The 17,227-nt window shown below is 40.6% G+C and overlaps 1 protein-coding gene across 7 annotated transcripts in view; it reads right to left on the bottom strand.

The window, feature by feature from the left end:
- The window catches only part of LOC121876799 (KICSTOR complex protein kaptin-like), a 53,393-nt gene extending 40,435 nt beyond the window's left edge, over window positions 1–12,958 (bottom strand). The window contains exons 1-4 of one of the 7 annotated variants that reach the window (XM_042382207.1): window positions 12,918–12,958; window positions 8,544–8,649; window positions 7,971–8,061; window positions 3,676–3,742 (exon numbers count right to left, since the gene is read on the bottom strand). In XM_042382207.1, coding sequence (XP_042238141.1) covers window positions 3,676–3,742; window positions 7,971–8,061; window positions 8,544–8,644 — 259 coding nt within the window. In that variant the 5' untranslated portion in view covers window positions 8,645–8,649; window positions 12,918–12,958. Of the gene's footprint in view, window positions 1–3,675; window positions 3,743–7,970; window positions 8,076–8,543; window positions 8,650–12,726 lie in introns of all 7 variants that reach the window. The other 6 variants (XM_042382206.1, XM_042382208.1, XM_042382210.1 and 3 more) reach the window with 6 other exon arrangements.
- Between the last annotated feature and the right edge of the window lie 4,269 nt (window positions 12,959–17,227).

Here is a 17,227-nt window from a genome sequence, read left to right on the forward strand (position 1 = left end):
GCCACTATCATCCATTCATAAATATATGGACAAATTATTTAATTTTTTCTTCTCGATAAATTTTATTCCCCATTACTCTTGTCAATAACAGCTCTTCTTCATTTGCTTTCCATCAGTAAAATTTATCTTTAGAAAAACCCCATCTGAAGGGAGCCTACACAGGTCACTGGCCTTCTTCTCAGCATGGCCACAATTTGGTTTGCCATAGGTGAGCAAAAGAAAACATGAAGGCCTCTTTCACCTTCTGGTGTCAACAGTGTCTGCACTTCTGAATCATGCAATATCACCATACATGTATCTCAGCCTTTTTCTAAGTAATATTTGATGCTGGTGGTACATGAGTACTGTGTATCTCTCACCACTTAGAGTGTCCTGTTCGACACACAGGAAGTGTGTTATCCAGTGTGACTAATTATCACAGCTTTTCTATGGCACTAACACTGAACAATGAAGTTTGTAACAAAGAACCGACCAAATGCTTGAATGGCTAGGTAAGTAGATTATTGGTGAAATGATAAAATTACAATTAACATCATTATTTTCCTTTCCACAGATTTGCAACCGTATTATAAATCATGATGTTAAGGGCGACTGTATTAAGAGCAAAAACACTTAAACACACTAACGCTGTGAAGCCTAACAAAGACTGGAGGCTTGTGGGCGCTGTGATGTACCGTGTGAGAGGGTGATGCGTAAAAGTAGTCCCTGACGATGCAAAATGACTTTGGACTGTGTCATCGGACGTTAAAGAATTTTTGAGTACCTAAAATTAGCGATGTAGTACTGAAACAACGTTAAGCGGGCGATATTATACGAGGACTTACTGGTACTTTAACGGGCAATGTTAGGTGAATTTGGCATCCTGTGTACGCTGGCAAGGCCGTGGGCTCGGAACACCTCGTCTTGTCGCGGTGCCCGCCAATTCTCTGGATGTCGGTCACACGAGAATAACCCGTTATAGTACCTTTTCCTCACACAGCCAAACTGTGGAATGCTCTGTCTTTTGTGTTTCCATACCCATGCAATTTGTCTCACCCAAAAGATGGTTTTCCGGCATCTTCGTGGGTGTAGATTAATAGTGATATTCCGCAGCCGAACAATTGGTGCTGGAGACTTCGGGAATGAGAATTGCCGGTAACGAGACGACTTCCGAACCAGGAAAATATCCCTCATCCCCAGAATTTTCCGGGTCGAATTTTTCTAGTTATTTTCGCGAAAATGTGCCTCTCGGAAAATTTCAATTCCTGCCATCGGAGCTATTATAATCTTTTTTCTTTTCTATTTTTAATTTCTGTTTACTGTACTCTTATTTTTCTCTCCTTAACCAGTCCCTGTGGGTCGATGACCTGTGCCGGATGGGCTATTCCAGTAAAAAAAAATCTTATGTCATCAAAATACTTTATCTATGCATTATTATAAAATAGCACACTTAAAAAGCATATCTTCATATATACTAACATCCATAACTTTTCTAAATACTGTAATGGTCAAAATAAAGAAAATGAGGACATTGAGATAATGCATCACAGGAGGGTGACAGCAATCAGCTGAGTGAATCATTGTTTATGGAGGAGGTCATCACTGCATAGCAACAGTTACTAGGTCTGCTGTCTGTCGTGTGGAGGAGGGTGAGATAAACCGTGCTCCAGCAAAATGGTGCCTTTTTTGATTGACACTGTGAAAAGTTGAACATTACATTTACTAATACAGTACAGTATCTATAATTTGTTTGAACACAATTGAGTAGCACGTCCAAATGGTTAAACACACAAACATGTTGGAGAATATTGATATGAAAAATTACACGAGTGATTTAATCTTTGTGAAAAATATAATGTGTTGTTGCCCGTTTATGTAATGTTCTTCACCTCAAATGAAACTCAGTACATGTGCCAACGCTGCAGAGACAAGGTATCCAAACTGGGGAATGTCAATGACTTTACATTTAACCGTCTCACTACTGGATGACGCTTTTAATATTCTATTTGGCTACTGCCAGACGATTTTATTGTCCTTTAAATATTATACAGTCAACCCTCAAGGATTGGGACCCTGTAAATCTGGATTTTGGAAGACTTGGACAAAAAAATTAGGGTCTTGGGCTAAAAAGTTCACATAAGAAGCATTCCCAAAACAGGGTGAAGGTAGTTTTAGGCTTAAAGTTTTTATCTTATAAGATGTCACAGACTAAACTTAGCAGACTATAACTTACATTGCTGGAATACTTGCAAGATAGTAAATAATTTGAGAATAAACATCACATAGATTGCACAAGAGATAAAATTTTTAGTCTTTTTAGTAGTACATTTGAGTACAAAGTGAGTACAGTAATGTGTTGTTCACAATTATGGCTTTTTTACAAGAAAAGTGTATAACTAACCACAGTGGTCAGGATAATATGTACTGTATTTTTGGTGTTTTTATATTATTATTTATCGTTTTTATACATATACAGGGGTGATGCTATAACGAACGTAATTGGTTCCAGAACCTCGTTCGTTATAGCATTCGTTCGTTATAGGATTAATCCGTTCCAGGTCCCCAAATACAACCACTTAACACTGAAAAAATTCTGTGGAAAATGTAAAAATACGTACTTTATCTTACCTTAGTGTTATTCAGCATGCAGGTCACCCTAAACACTGCACATCACTATCACTTCCACTGGGAGTTTTGGCTTTAAGGTCCTCAAACAATTGTCTGGCCTTCTCACAAATTATAGCTTCACTGATGTTACCACCTGCCATTTCTTTCTCCTTATCCACACTAAGAGTAAATTTTCATCTTCAATCACATTACACTTTGCTTGCTAAGTCTAAAGATTCTTAGCCACTTTCACAGTTTTAACTCCTCTTTATTCTTCAAAATCGCATACATAGTCGATTTAGCCATCCCATATTCATCACTAAGTTTCGCAATGCTTCTTCCATTCTCACGTTTTTTATAATTTTTCTTAGTTTCAAGGGTTATTGCTTTTCACCGCTTTGGACTACTCATTCTTTAATTGTATACTTGTATAACAAAATAGTTATACAAATAACGTAATTTCCACATCAAAAGACGAAATTTCAACAATAACAGTGGTGCACTGGCTACACAATGAGACAAAGATGGCGCCTGGACGCCTTGTTGTGGGTCGCACAACAATATTCATGCTGCCAGGCGAAATAGTCCCGTGATTCATCCGCGTTCGTTGTAGGAGTTATGCTCGCTTTAAGACATTCTCAATTTTATAGGTAAAACCGTTCGTTATAGGAATATTCGTAGTAGGATCCGTTCGTTATAGCATACCCCACTGTAGTAAATTCGCCAGAAGATTCGGAAAATCGGCTTTTTAAGACAAGTGGTCCCCCCTTTTAGACCGGATCTTTGATGGTTCACTGTACCTACATGTCTGCATTATAATTATGTTGTTTAGAGTCTGTTGCTCCCCACCCCCGATCATCTCCCAGCTGGGGTATTGTATATTGGCTATAACTGAGGCACTGTCACACGTACTGAGTCACCTGGAAGTCAAGGAACATTACATGCAGGCAACTGTACATGTAAAGAAATCTTTACTCACTATGTCTAAGAAATTATTTAATTATATCAAGGAAATTTGGTACAGTATACAGCAACTTGTAAAAAAATTAAATACTTATCCAGTCATCAGTTTTTGTCAGAGTAACTTACCAGGTATATAAGTGAAGGGGACTTCTCTTATGCAAGGCCTCCCATTGCTATATTCTAAACAATATACCTGAAAATAAAGTACAAATCATCATAAGGAACTATGAGTTGATATTTAATAGAGCACCCTGTACTGTACCTGGAGTGGAGACTTAAACTATTAATGGGCTGCAAATGTGAACAGGCCTAAACTAAGCTCTGAGAGAGAGAGAGAGAGAGAGAGAGAGAGAGAGAGAGAGAGAGAGAGAGAGAGAGAGAGAGAGAGAGAGAGAGAGAGAGAGAGAGAGAGAGAGAGAGAGAGAGAGAGAGAGAGAGAGAGAGAGAGAGAGAGAGAGAGAGAGAGAGAGAGAGAGAGAGAGAGAGAGAGAGAGAGAGAGAGAGAGAGAGAGAGAGAGAGAGAGAGAGAGAGAGAGAGAGAGAGAGAGAGAGAGAGAGAGAGAGAGAGAGAGAGAGAGAGAGAGAGAGAGAGAGAGAGAGAGAGAGAGAGAGAGAGAGAGAGAGAGAGAGAGAGAGAGAGAGAGAGAGAGAGAGAGAGAGAGAGAGAGAGAGAGAGAGAGAGAGAGAGAGAGAGAGAGAGAGAGAGAGAGAGAGAGGAGAGAGAGAGGGGAGAGAGAGAGAGAGAGAGAGAGAGAGAGAGAGAGAGAGAGAGAGAGAGAGAGAGAGAGAGAGAGAGAGAGAGAGAGGAGAGAGAGAGAGAGAGAGAGAGAGAGAGAGAGAGAGAGAGAGAGAGAGAGAGAGAGAGAGAGAGAGAGAGAGAGAGAGAGAGAGAGAGAGAGAGAGAGAGAGAGAGAGAGAGAGAGAGAGAGAGAGAGAGAGAGAGAGAGAGAGAGAGAGAGAGAGAGAGAGAGGAGAGAGAGAGAGAGAGAGAGAGAGAGAGAGAGAGAGAGAGAGAGAGAGAGGAGAGAGAGAGAGAGAGAGAGAGAGAGAGAGAGAGAGAGAGAGAGAGAGAGAGAGAGAGAGAGAGAGAGAGAGAGAGAGAGAGAGAGAGAGAGAGAGAGAGAGAGAGAGAGAGAGAGAGAGAGAGAGAGAGAGAGAGAGAGAGAGAGAGAGAGAGAGAGAGAGAGAGAGAGAGAGAGAGAGAGAGAGAGAGAGAGAGAGAGAGAAAGAGAGAGAGAGAGAGAGAGAGAGAGAGAGAGAGAGAGAGAGAGAGAGATACTGATGGTAGGTGCCTCTTCCTCACCGCTGTGAGGCCTAGAGTTTCCAATCTTAATTTTTACTTTAATACTTACGTTTCACATGAACACTTTCCTGTATCTGGTAACCCTCTGTCTTATAAACACATATTTTAATCCTAAACACACCAAGGTAAGGTTCTGGTTGCTAGTTCGGGTAAATTCATTGGGTTATAATATCAACGCTGCACACTCGAGATGGGCACAAAGGACGCCACTCTTGAAACAAAAGTCTAATGTTCATGGCGTAAGTATATCCACTTCACTTAAAACTGTAATTACGATCCCACTCTCACACATTGCACTATTTGAACACAGACATAAGATTCTCTGATCACTGTACATGTCGGGGTATACGCCACACGAGGATACGAGGTGTATTAAGTTCACACCGATGTATATAAAGATATTTCCTTTCAAGTATAGTGTCTGGGTCACCTCAACCTCAGTGTTCTGATACCTTTATCCCTTCCAGATCATTGTTCTCATGTATTTTCATATATTATCTGTGAAGTTATGTTCACTAAATATCTACAGACGAATAGTATGACCTTCAAACTACGATCTACACTTAGCCCGGATAGCACACTAGCCCGATCAATTGGACTCTCACAGCCATCTTATAGATACTTTGAGTTCTCCTTAATGCTATGAATACATACAATTAATATTATATAACCGTCTCTGGGTACAATATAACACATGATTCAGTAACATTGGGTAGGTGAGTTATCCTTTATCAAGGTTGCCCGTTCTCTGAGATTTTAAGGGCGGATTTAAATGTTATGTAGCGTAATATGAATTAAAGGGGTTTTTTAGGAATGACAATGATGTGCGCAGTGCACTCTGTGATCACTGTTACCTAGTTCTTCCCCTACTGTGATATCTCTGATAATATTTTCTTTATTTGTTAATACTAGGTCTAATATGTTGTTACCTCTAGTAGGTTCTGTAATTAGTTGTTTCAAAAAATTGTCCTGCACTGCAGCTAGGAAATCTTCAGATTCATAGTCACCTACAATGTTGTCCCAGTCATGATTTTATCTCACTTACCACTGTAATACGTACGTCAAGCCAGCAAAAATATTACATTTCCTGAATGTATTATATCGCTAACAGTATGAATAGAATATCATTGTACAGGTAGTTCTGCTATAACTCGATAATTGTGTTCTTGTAAAATATCGTGTTATAGAAAATCATAGAAATAACAGGGCTTATGGAGCAAATATGGTTAGGTGATTACTCGAAATCGTAAAAATTTAGTAGTTAGCCTAACACAAAGGTTAGCACAGTCTAAATAAATGTTACATTCATATCTAATAATGAAATCATACAGTAAATGTAACACTTTACTTGATGGAGGAGAAGGGTGATTTTGAGGTTGATAAAATCGAGTCAAGTGTTATATCCTTTCTTTTACGATCATCACCGAATTCTATCACCAGAACGCTTCTTGTTGATATTCTTCTTTACTATATTCACAGTTAATACAGTGGGTATGCTATAATCTAACGGATCCTACTACTGAATATTCCTATAACTAACTAGTTTTACCTATAAAATTGAGAATGCTATAACGAACGAAACTCCTACAACTAACATTATTTAAATTTTTTTTTTTCTAATTTATTGTTTTATTACAAATATTAATAATATTCTTTATTTCAGGGGTTTAGATGCATATTTATGCACTTTTTACAATTTTATATTATATTTTTCAGTGTTAAGTGGTTGTATTTGGGGGCCTGAACGGATTAATCCTATAACGAATCTATCGCTATAACGAACAAGGTTCTAGAACCAATTAGATTTGTTATAGCATAACCCACTGTACCACAAAATTGGAGAAATAGTAAGCAAAAATCGCAGTTATAAAAAACAAGCGTCACGTTATACAAATATCGTTCCTAATTCATAAATCGCTGTAGAGCAAATCAATGCTATCAAAACACGCGTATAGCAGAACTCACTGTGTGGGTGTCTTGTTTAAAGATACACCATATGGGTTATCAAGGTACATTGTTGACAAGTGTCTGAGTATTGCCATGGAGTTGATATTGGCTTTAGTGTATTACTGGAGTAGTCAGAGTCTAGCATTATTTTAAAAAACATTTTATTGTATGTTTGGGGTATTATTTTCCTACAGTGACCAATTTCTATTTTCTCCATATATCTTGGTACCATTATTACATTGACCAACGTCTTACCTCGAGATGTACCTCTTCAGGTTAGAAGTAAGTCAGAAAGTATAGTAATTGTTGAAGTAGTGGGACACAGAGAGAAAGTAAAGTAAGGTATTATAGGAAGTAGGTCCCCTTCATTGGTTCTTTTTTTTCCCCACCCCTACAATGGTGACAGCGGTAGGGATGTAATTTAATATGGTACCAAGTTGGAAAGAATGAACGTGGTGCTGTGGGCTGTTTTTATCTGTGATTCATAATAACCATTTCTGCACAGGTACCTAATAACCATTTATCTGTATCTAGTGATTATTCCAGTTTGCTAATAATTTTTTTCCTTTTAGATTTAGGCACAAAATAGGTAAACATTGGTTTGGAAATAGCGTACCGGTAGTGGACGCAGGAACAAGTTAACAGAGACGTATCATCATTAACTCGAATACGTTGGATAGCTTCAAACATAGGTTGGATGGATATATGAGCAATAGGGGCTGGGTGTAAATGGGACTGCCCAGTATGGGCCAATAGGTCCGCTGCAGTTTCCTCCATTCTTATGTTCTTATGTGAAACTGGTGACTGGATTTGAAAATATTATTGCTGCAAACCTTGTTTATGACACTTTCATGTGAGGCTGAAACTGTACAGTACTTTCCAATGGAAAAAATTAGCTGCATGTCATCTTGAGTTGTTACACTGCCATGATTTATGCAAACTGTGACCCTAAATCTCTCATTTATGAGTAATGATTGTCTTCAAGGAGAATGTGATTTTGGGATTACCTTTAGTCGCACTTGACTTTGGGGTTTATTGGGTAAACCATGCAAGGTATGGTGCCTACATTTATAGGACATTTCAAAATGGTGACATACTGTAAAATGCATTTTTATAAAAACACTTTTAAACAGAAAATGTGACCATTAGATATTTTTCAGCATATTCTTACCTTTCTTTGAAGAGAAGCCACCAGAATCTTGGTGAATCCTTTGGCATCCGTAAGAGGTGTAAGAGTATACACATTTCCTTGTGTTGGAAGACTGTAGAAAAAATACTGTACATATAAATAAGTAGAATATATTAAATACTGTTGAGTAAGATGAATTTACTTTGAGGTAATTTGAAAATACCTGTACAAATATTAATCATCATAACTACTAAGTACAGTAATGATATACCAAAGTATCAAAAGCCTTGACACATACTTTACATATGAGACGCTCCACATTTGAAGGGGGTGAAGCGCCAAATTAAAAAAGCTGAGAAAAACGTGTTTAAAGTTTTTCGAAGTTCAAACAACCATAACTTTGATGACAACTTATGAGACACCCTGTACATTACATGAGCCACCTGGATAAACAACATCCTCATAAAATATTTTTGTATGTGCTGAAATCAGTACGTAAACATGGTTACAAAATGTATAAAAGAATAAAATTTTTACAAAGTGAATGTCAGGAAGACCTCTTCATTTAATTAGTACTGCACAGTATGTACTGTAGATAAAACTCACAAAACATACCTGAAAAAATGAGCATCTACAAAGTTCAATCTTTTCTTATGTTTGCCTACAACAAAGTCCTTTGCCATCATTTGCCTTCTACTGGTTTGGTCTTCTCTCATGTCATCTGAAATAATAATATACCTAAATTAACACATTCATAATACTGTTACATAAAAATCACAATTTTTACCATGCCTGCCACATCTAGAGTAAGGTGCCATTTGGAAAAATGAAGAATTGAAACTAAAAATCCCATTTATAACTTAGCACAAACCAGGCAACACACCATAATAATAAATAAGGTCATGGTTTGGCAACTAGGGTCACTAAGACCCCCTGACATGTATGAAAGGGACTAAATAACAGAAATTAATCCAATTTTTTTTGCATTTTTCTTAATATAATTTTAGCCCCTTAACAGGAGGGCTAAAAGGTTTCTGCTGCCATTCTGGCTGAGACCTATTATTAAGTCTTCACTAACATGCATGAGCTGTGATTAAAATTGGTCATGAGGAAATGGACATAATGATTACACCATTAGCTCTGAATCACCCAAATATGCACAAGGAAGGAAGAAAGTAGGTAACTGATTTATATTTGGTTATAAAAGAAGATTTCAAGATCAACCTCTCTCAGAAAATTCCTGCTTGAATTGGGTGATTCATGCTCATTAAGCTCCAAATGTTTGCATGATTTACACTCATAACTGGGAAACACATTAAAACATGGTAGCTAACCTCATGTGACCCCAGTGCTAGTCAGAAATGCCTTTTTGTTTACCAATGTTTAGTACTGTATTTTTCTTAGTGCGGATGCTTCATACTCAGTCCATATTTAAATGTGTGTTGCATAAAATAATAATAATAATTCCACAAATAAATACATTTAGAACATAATCATAGCATTATTTTTCAATAATATTACAGTACAATACAACTACACTACTTTTAACAATATTACTTTGATACAACATGATAAAATGGACAAACAATGAAAATGAGCGTGTAGCGTGACAGGCAAATAATCACACTGGATCGTGATAACCAGTGCTGGTCATTTAAACAGTGGCGGGAATAGGCGCGCATTCTGGAACGTCACCCGAGGCGTGCCAGTCGGACATTCTTCAACGTCACCCCGGGCCTACCAGTAAGGGTTAGGCGCCTAGGCATGCACTAGTTTGTCTTGCGTGTCTTGCCAGCAGTATTGAGGCAGCACTCTAGAGACGAGTGTTGTCTCTTCCCCGCGGCAGTTTCATTTTCAACATGACGTGTGAAGGTTGTCGCTGATCTTATATGGACGTAATTTGTGAATTTATGGATAAAGACAACGAGACCCTAATGTTTTTCAAAGTCCACGGCATCGTTCCTTTAAGTAGAAAGTATCGTTCACAGCAATACTGTGAAATAGAACTGGATTTGTGTGCTAAGTCAGTTGTTGTTTGGAAACAATCATCCATCACTTCATTGACGCTGTGGCTCGCGTTTCCCACTATCTCAATAGCAAATCACTCGGTATTATTGTATTTCCGCACCGGACATTCCTACCCCCATTCTATTATCATATTCGAATAAGACGTCTAATTATAAGATAATTTTCTTCTACAGTGAACCCTCACTTTACGCAGTTAATTCAACTAAATAGTATTGAGTAAAGTGTTGCTTATAACATATGGGATTAATTGAATAGAGGCTGGCCGAATTTCAAACTCCACTTTCAGACGCATTACCTCGTTTTTGGTAAAAATAACTTGAATTTTAGTTGGTATGCACTGATGATAAGAGAAATATCAATAATATGTTTTTAACACTTACATTAGTAGAAAAGATGGCTGGGACACAGGATGGGGGGTTGGTTTGAGGGAGAAGATTATTGGCTCTGTATCACTTTATCAATTGTGTCACTATCCACCGAGGCTTGGAGGCTCTTTGTCAAACCTCAAAGACCGTATGATCCATCCTCACTATCATTGTCACTATCACTGACTTGGGCGGCTTTGTGGTGGGTGGGGATTGTGAAGAACTTCGGTAATGTTTTGTTATTAGGCGACTTTGTGCGCATTCTGCTTGCGCGCTCTCGCTTAAAGTTTTACACGGTGACATTCGGTTTTGAGGTTGCATGAACGTGGAAGCTGGGTAGTGGGACCGTAGCGAGGTTGACTGTATTACATTACTACGCGAAATGTATAATAACGGAGATACGTATCCAAATGTTCTCTATTTTCATCCATCAAGCTTCTTATCGCCCTCTCCCACACTGTATGTCTCCTTCATAAATCATCATCCAGCATGTGTTCCGTACGTCCGTGGCCAATAACGTTTTTTTTTTTTGCAACCAATTAAATTGATTTGTGGTTTAATTTGCGGTATTTTTGGCCAAATCAAATTCGATTTTTATTTTGGGTCTCTCATATTTTGAAATTCAAATTCATTTCCAACCATGGAAGTCTGCGATGGGTGTCACTTCAATTATATGGAGCTGATTGCGAGTTTTGGGAGAACAAGCGAAGAAACTACAGCATTTTTTTATCTCATGGTGTTCTCCAGACCTCAGTAAAGTGTCCTAAGTGCAAGAATGAATGTAAATATTGTCAAGACCATCATATGTGGCATTGTGGTAACTCCCAACAACGAACGAGAAGAGACGGCCAATAAGGCAAGAAATAAGTGATTCCATCATATGATGAGAGGTTTAGGTCAGGTCAGGTTTGTTTTTCTGGTGTTTTTTTTTGTGTATTTTGTATTTACTTGGCCATTATTTTTTTCAGAAAACGCCCCTCCAAAAAAAAATCGATGAAAAAACGGCCAATTTCCGACGGAAATGAAAGTCATAACCGATCTAAACACACATAAATACACTAGAAAAATATATGGTATTATTTTCTTGTAACGCCGTTCATTCCTACCACTAATCTATTATCATATTCGAATAAGACGTCTAATTATAAGATAATATTCATCTATTACATTACCGGCGGAAATGAATAATAACGGAGATAGCTCTTCCAAAATATTTTCTATTTTCTTCCATTAACATCCCGCCATTATCGTCTGCCTCTCCTCCAACACTGCGTGTCTCCTGCGTCCCCTTCATAAATCATCCTGCGCATGCGTTGCTGCACACGTCACGAGGCCAATCAAAAGCCTTTTTGCTTTTGAAACCAATTAAAATGTTTTGGGGTTTAATTCGCGGTAATTTGGACCCAATCAAATTCGTGTATTCTTTTTGGTCTCATATTTTGAAATTCAAATTCATTTCCAACCATGGAAGTCTGCGATGGGTGTCACTTAAAGTATATGGAGCTGATTGCGAGTTTTTGGAGAAAAAAACGAAGAAACTATAGCATTTTTTCGATGGCATGGTGTTCTCCCAACCTCAGTAAAGTGTACTAAGAGCAAGGCTGAATGTAAATATCACAAAGACCAACATATGTGGCGTTGTGTAAGAATCCCAGAATGCAACGACGAACAAGAACCAGGCCAATAAGGTAAGAAATAGGTGATTCCATCATATGGTGAGAGTCAGTTAAGTTAGGTTAGGTTAGGTTTGGTTATATTTTTTTTTCTAGTGTTTTATTGTGTATTTGTTAGTCGCTTAGGCACTTTTTTTCTCGGAAAACATCAAAGGAAAAAAATCGCTAAAAAAAACCCGGCTAATTTCCGCCAAAAAGGAAGGTCATATTCGGTCTCAGCACACACAAATACACTAGAAAAATTTATTTTTAACTTGCTACAAGTGAAAGATGCTACAAGAAAATAATTACCAAATATATTTTTTATTTTCTAACAGAGTTGGGTGCACTCATACAATCACTCCGCTGCCCGGGCTCAGTAAGCCCGATACATCTCACGTCCAGAAAATGCCTCAAATTTCACCATATCATAGAAAGTTCTTTCTGTTTCATATACAGGGGATAAGGTTAGGTTGGCTAGGTCTCTTTTTCATACCCACAAATGTTTAGTAACGTTTATTTTTTAAATATCCATTTTTTTAACATATTTCCACAAACTACAACTATTTTATAACAGTGAAAACTCCGGGGTTTATATAATTGTTTTCAATCAATTTCGTTCGCGGTTAGTCCTATGTAATTACCAATTTCCGTCGAAAATGATTTACAAAAGTGCCTTAGATCTGTCTACACAATTGATTCCAAAAACTTAAAATCCTAAAATTCGGTGGATGACCTAAGCGATAATAATACCTAAGGGCAAGTAGTGTAAGTTAGACCACACCTCAACAGACATCCTTCTTCTGACACCACCAGGAGCTGTATCTTCACTTGCCTCCTTCAACATATAAACAAACCTTCATAGATGTTTGTCACCAAGGAAAGGATAGGAGGAGGGCCCGCCAAAGACCATATATGAACGACAGGACACCGACCATCCCTACCATTCAAGAAGATGGGCGGTCTACGTCGACGACACCGCCATCTGTTGAGCTCGCGTGTCACTATACGGAACATCATTTTTAACGTATGGAAACAGTAAAAAAAAAAAAAAATAGGCAGAGCATTCCACAGTTTGGCTGTGTGAGGAAAGAAGGATGTATTGTAACGGGTTATTCTAGTGTGATATCCACAGAGAAACGACGGGCACCGCGGGCAAGACGTGGAAGAACCAAGCGGACTGTGAAGAGCTGCAGAAGGACCTCTGTGGGCTCCAGGAATGGTCGAAGGAATGGCTGCTGAGATTCAATGTCACGAAGTGTAAGAGGATGCACCTGGGGCGTACCAACGTTAAGGAGGCGTACCATATGTCCCAACGGGATGAAGAAAATGTACTAGTTGAGACTGTGTGTGAGAAGGACCTAGGTGTGTATGTTGACAATGAGCTGAAGTTCTCGGGCCATTGAGAGAAGAAGGTAAATCAGGCAAATAAATTATTGGGTCTTATAAGAAGGTCGTTCAGATATCTAGACGGTCCGTCCCTCGTGACGATCTTCAGGAGTGAAGTGCTTCCCCATCTGGAGTACTGTCACCCCATCTGGTCCCCGAGATATGCTAGGGACTGTCAGTTGGTTGAAAATGTTCAAAGGAGGGCCACCAAACTGGTGCCTGCACTTCGGCACCTCAGCTACCCTGAGAGATTGGAGCGCCTGAACTTGCCTAGCTTATACTACAGACGGGCAAGGGGGGACCTAGTTGAGGTTTATAAGCATCTCAGGGGGCACTACTCAGTTGAGTGTCCTTACTTGGAGCTGGCGGACGCTCGCCCCACAAGGGGTCACAGCTCAAGATTGAAGAAGCCGCAAGTCCAGAAAACCGTGAGGGCAAACTTTTTCGGAGTGAGGGTTGTAAACTCTTGGAACAATCTACCAGAGAGTGTTGTGACGGCACCGAGTGTGAGCTCTTTCAAGAGAAGACTTGACCAACACTGGAGCGGGTTCAGGTACATTCAGGTGCCGGTGCATGCCCAGTATTTGCCAACTGTGCGTGACAGAGACGTGACCGATCGCCCGGGCGGCTAGCGAGCCGACCTTTTGGTGAAGAATATAAAGGAAAAGAGACGTGACCGATCGCCCAAGCGGCTAACAAGCCGATCAGTGGCGAAGAGGATAAAAGTAAAAGTGTGGTACGAGCCCAGGGCTTTGCCGGCGGTACACAGGAGGCCAAGTCCACCGACCATTGTCCGTTAAAGACCTGTAAAAGAGAGAGAGTGAAGCAACATTACGGCGAAGAGAAAGGGAAGAAAGATTGTCGACTAAAGGAGGAGCGGTATTAAGACGAAATGCCTTTGATTCCACCCTATCTAACAGTTGGGCAGAAGAGCCACCCCAGATATGAGAACATACTCCAAGTTAGGGCGAATGAATCCCTTATACAGTATACTTGAAGCAACTGCTCATGAGTGAAGTAGCTACGGCATCTATACAGCTTTCTCAACTTTCGGGAGGCAGCCTTAGCTATGTTAAGGATGTGTGATTTCCAGGACATATTGGAGGAAATGGTGAGGCCTAGCATGTATATTTAAGAATTTGGCAGAATGATAGCGTCCTGAAATGTAATTGGTGGGAGATTGTAGTGGATTTCTCCCCTACAAACGCTGTTTGTCGCTGCATAGCCGACCCCGCGAATTCCACAGTGTGTGCCTCGTGGTCTAGGTCAACCAGCGCCGCCCACGGAGCGGGGGTCAACTACTAAGCCACGACAACCCCCGCTATTTAAGACCTGACCTCGTGGTGATCTCTCTCATTCTACCTACACCAACCAGCCAGCAACACCTCCTCCTCCTCCGCCTGCCTGGCGGTCCTCGCTCCCGCCGGCGAGCATGGCGACCCACAAACTGTCCTCCTCTGAGCACCCTCACCAACCAGCTCTCTCTACATCACGCTTGTAACCATGCTGCCTTCCCAGCATCAAGCTGCATTGTACATCCAATACAACATGTATACAGAGAGCACAGTGTGAGTTTCCTTTCTCCATCCCATCCTGAGTGTAAACCAAACATCCCATACTCCACAAATGGTGACTCCCGAAGATTCGCACTCACACAGGATGGAGGAGAAACAGATCACGCTCCCAGTCTTCAAGCAACATGGAAGACTGGCTTATCCACCCAGAGGCAGCTCTCATCGGCTCTACAGCTACTGTCTCTAAACCGCAGGTTAGACACCCTAGAGCATCACTGCTTCTCTAAGCACACACCTGCTACTGTCCTACACCCTGCTGCTGTCGTGGACCCAGCTGCTGTCACGAGCCCTCATCCGCTTCTGCTGACGCAGCCCCTGCTCCTGACCCAGGCCCACACTCCCCAGCAGGTGCATCTGACGACTCTGTACCTGCCTTGAGGGAAGCACAACATTCATCGCCTCCACACACCCTCTTTCTCCCTCTCTTCTCCCACAGATATTGTGTATCGAGACAGTTGTCTCTTCTAGCGGCCGGCTCATCCACGCCCTCGCCGTTATGTCCCACATGAGGCATGCACCGCCCGTTCTGCCTCACATGTGCCATGCAACCCTGCAGACAACAATTCTCCTACACCGTCTGGAGGGAAGGAGGGAGTATTGTAGTGGATTTCTCCCCTACAAACGCTGTTTGTCACTGCGAAGCCGACCCCGCGAATTCCCCAGTGTATGCCTCGTGGTCTGGGTCAACCAGCGCCGCCATACATCACGGAGGTCAGCTACTAAGCCACGCCTACCCCCGTTACTTAAGACCTGACCTCGTGGTGATCGCTCTCTTTCTACCTACACCAACCAGCCAGCAACACCTCCTCCTCCACCTGCCTGGCGGTCCTCGCTCCCGCCGGCGAGCATGGCGACCCACAAACTGTCCTCGTCTGAGCATCCTCACCAACCAGCTCTCTCTACATCACGCTTGTAACCACGCTGCCTTCCCAGCACCAAGCTGCATTGTACATCCAATACAACATGTATAACACAGTCAAGGCAGCCTCGTACCGACTCTACATGCTACGACTACTTAGGTCACTTGGGATACCCACGCCAAAGCTGAGGACTATCTATAACGCCTTTATTCTCCCCAAACTAAAGAATGCGTCACCATCCTGGTCGTCTTCTCTCAACTCCACCCAACGTCGGCTAGAGAAGGTACAGAATGGGCCTGCAGAATCATGCTCGGCACAGAATACTCCGGCTACATCAATGCTCTCTCCACCCTGGAAATACCATCCCTCAGTGACCTCCACCACCAAGCACTGGCAAGGTTTGGCAGTGAACTAATGCATCACTCTCGTCATCGCCACCTCCTGCCACTGGCAGCCCCCTCAGGCACCTCGTGCAGTCCGCTAATACAAAAAAATTCAGCCCATAAGAGCCCGCACCGATAGATATAAGAATAGCACCATCCCATCTATTGTTAAAATAATAAACAACTCCTGATTTATGTACTGTACAGCCCTGTAAATATATTCAACGCATATTATATCATTATTTCTAAATCAAATGTAAGTCTGTATATTTTCAGCCACCGGCTGCAACCCTATTAATGAACCGTTTATTATTATTATTATTATTATTATTATTATTATTATTATTATTATTATTATTATTACACACACATACACATACACACAAAACCTCAACGTGACCAAAACACACACACACACAAACAGAAAACACCTTAATGTGATCAACACACACACACACACACACACACTTGTTGCCTGAAATCCCATAACAGGAACCACAGGTGCCTTGAGTCCTTTTGTTTGTGTTGCCTAATGATCTTGTGCCTAATACATTCTAAATGTGACAGTGATGACTGAAACCAATGCCACAGTGGGTATTTGCATTGCTTGAACTTAGATAATATTTGTGTTACCCAATTTGTTGGCATTCTAAGGAGAGGGAAACTATCTTCACTGACTTATGATTCTTATATAACAACTGGATATAAATACTTTTAGCCATACAGTATATGTAGTGACTTCGCTGTTACAACAGTAGATGTTAGCTGCTAGGGGTTGACAGTTGCCCAGGGGATGTGGGAGAGTCAGGTGTCTCTATGGCCTTCTGTGTATGATGTTGAGTATATAAATTTTGTGAAATGAGTATCAGTTCCTTCAATTATCATCAATCACTTACTGTAGTGCAAAAATCACAATTTTTGCTCATGAAAAAATCACTTTTGCATTACTCTGTGGGGTTATGCGATATTGGTTGACACTCAGGATGGGATGGAGAAAGGAAACTCACAATGTGCTCTCTGTATTCATATTGTATTGGATGTACAGTGC

Source organism: Homarus americanus, unplaced genomic scaffold (assembly GCF_018991925.1).
Source record: "Homarus americanus isolate GMGI-L3 unplaced genomic scaffold, GMGI_Hamer_2.0 scaffold50281, whole genome shotgun sequence".
Taxonomy (NCBI): Eukaryota; Metazoa; Arthropoda; class Malacostraca; order Decapoda; family Nephropidae; genus Homarus; species Homarus americanus.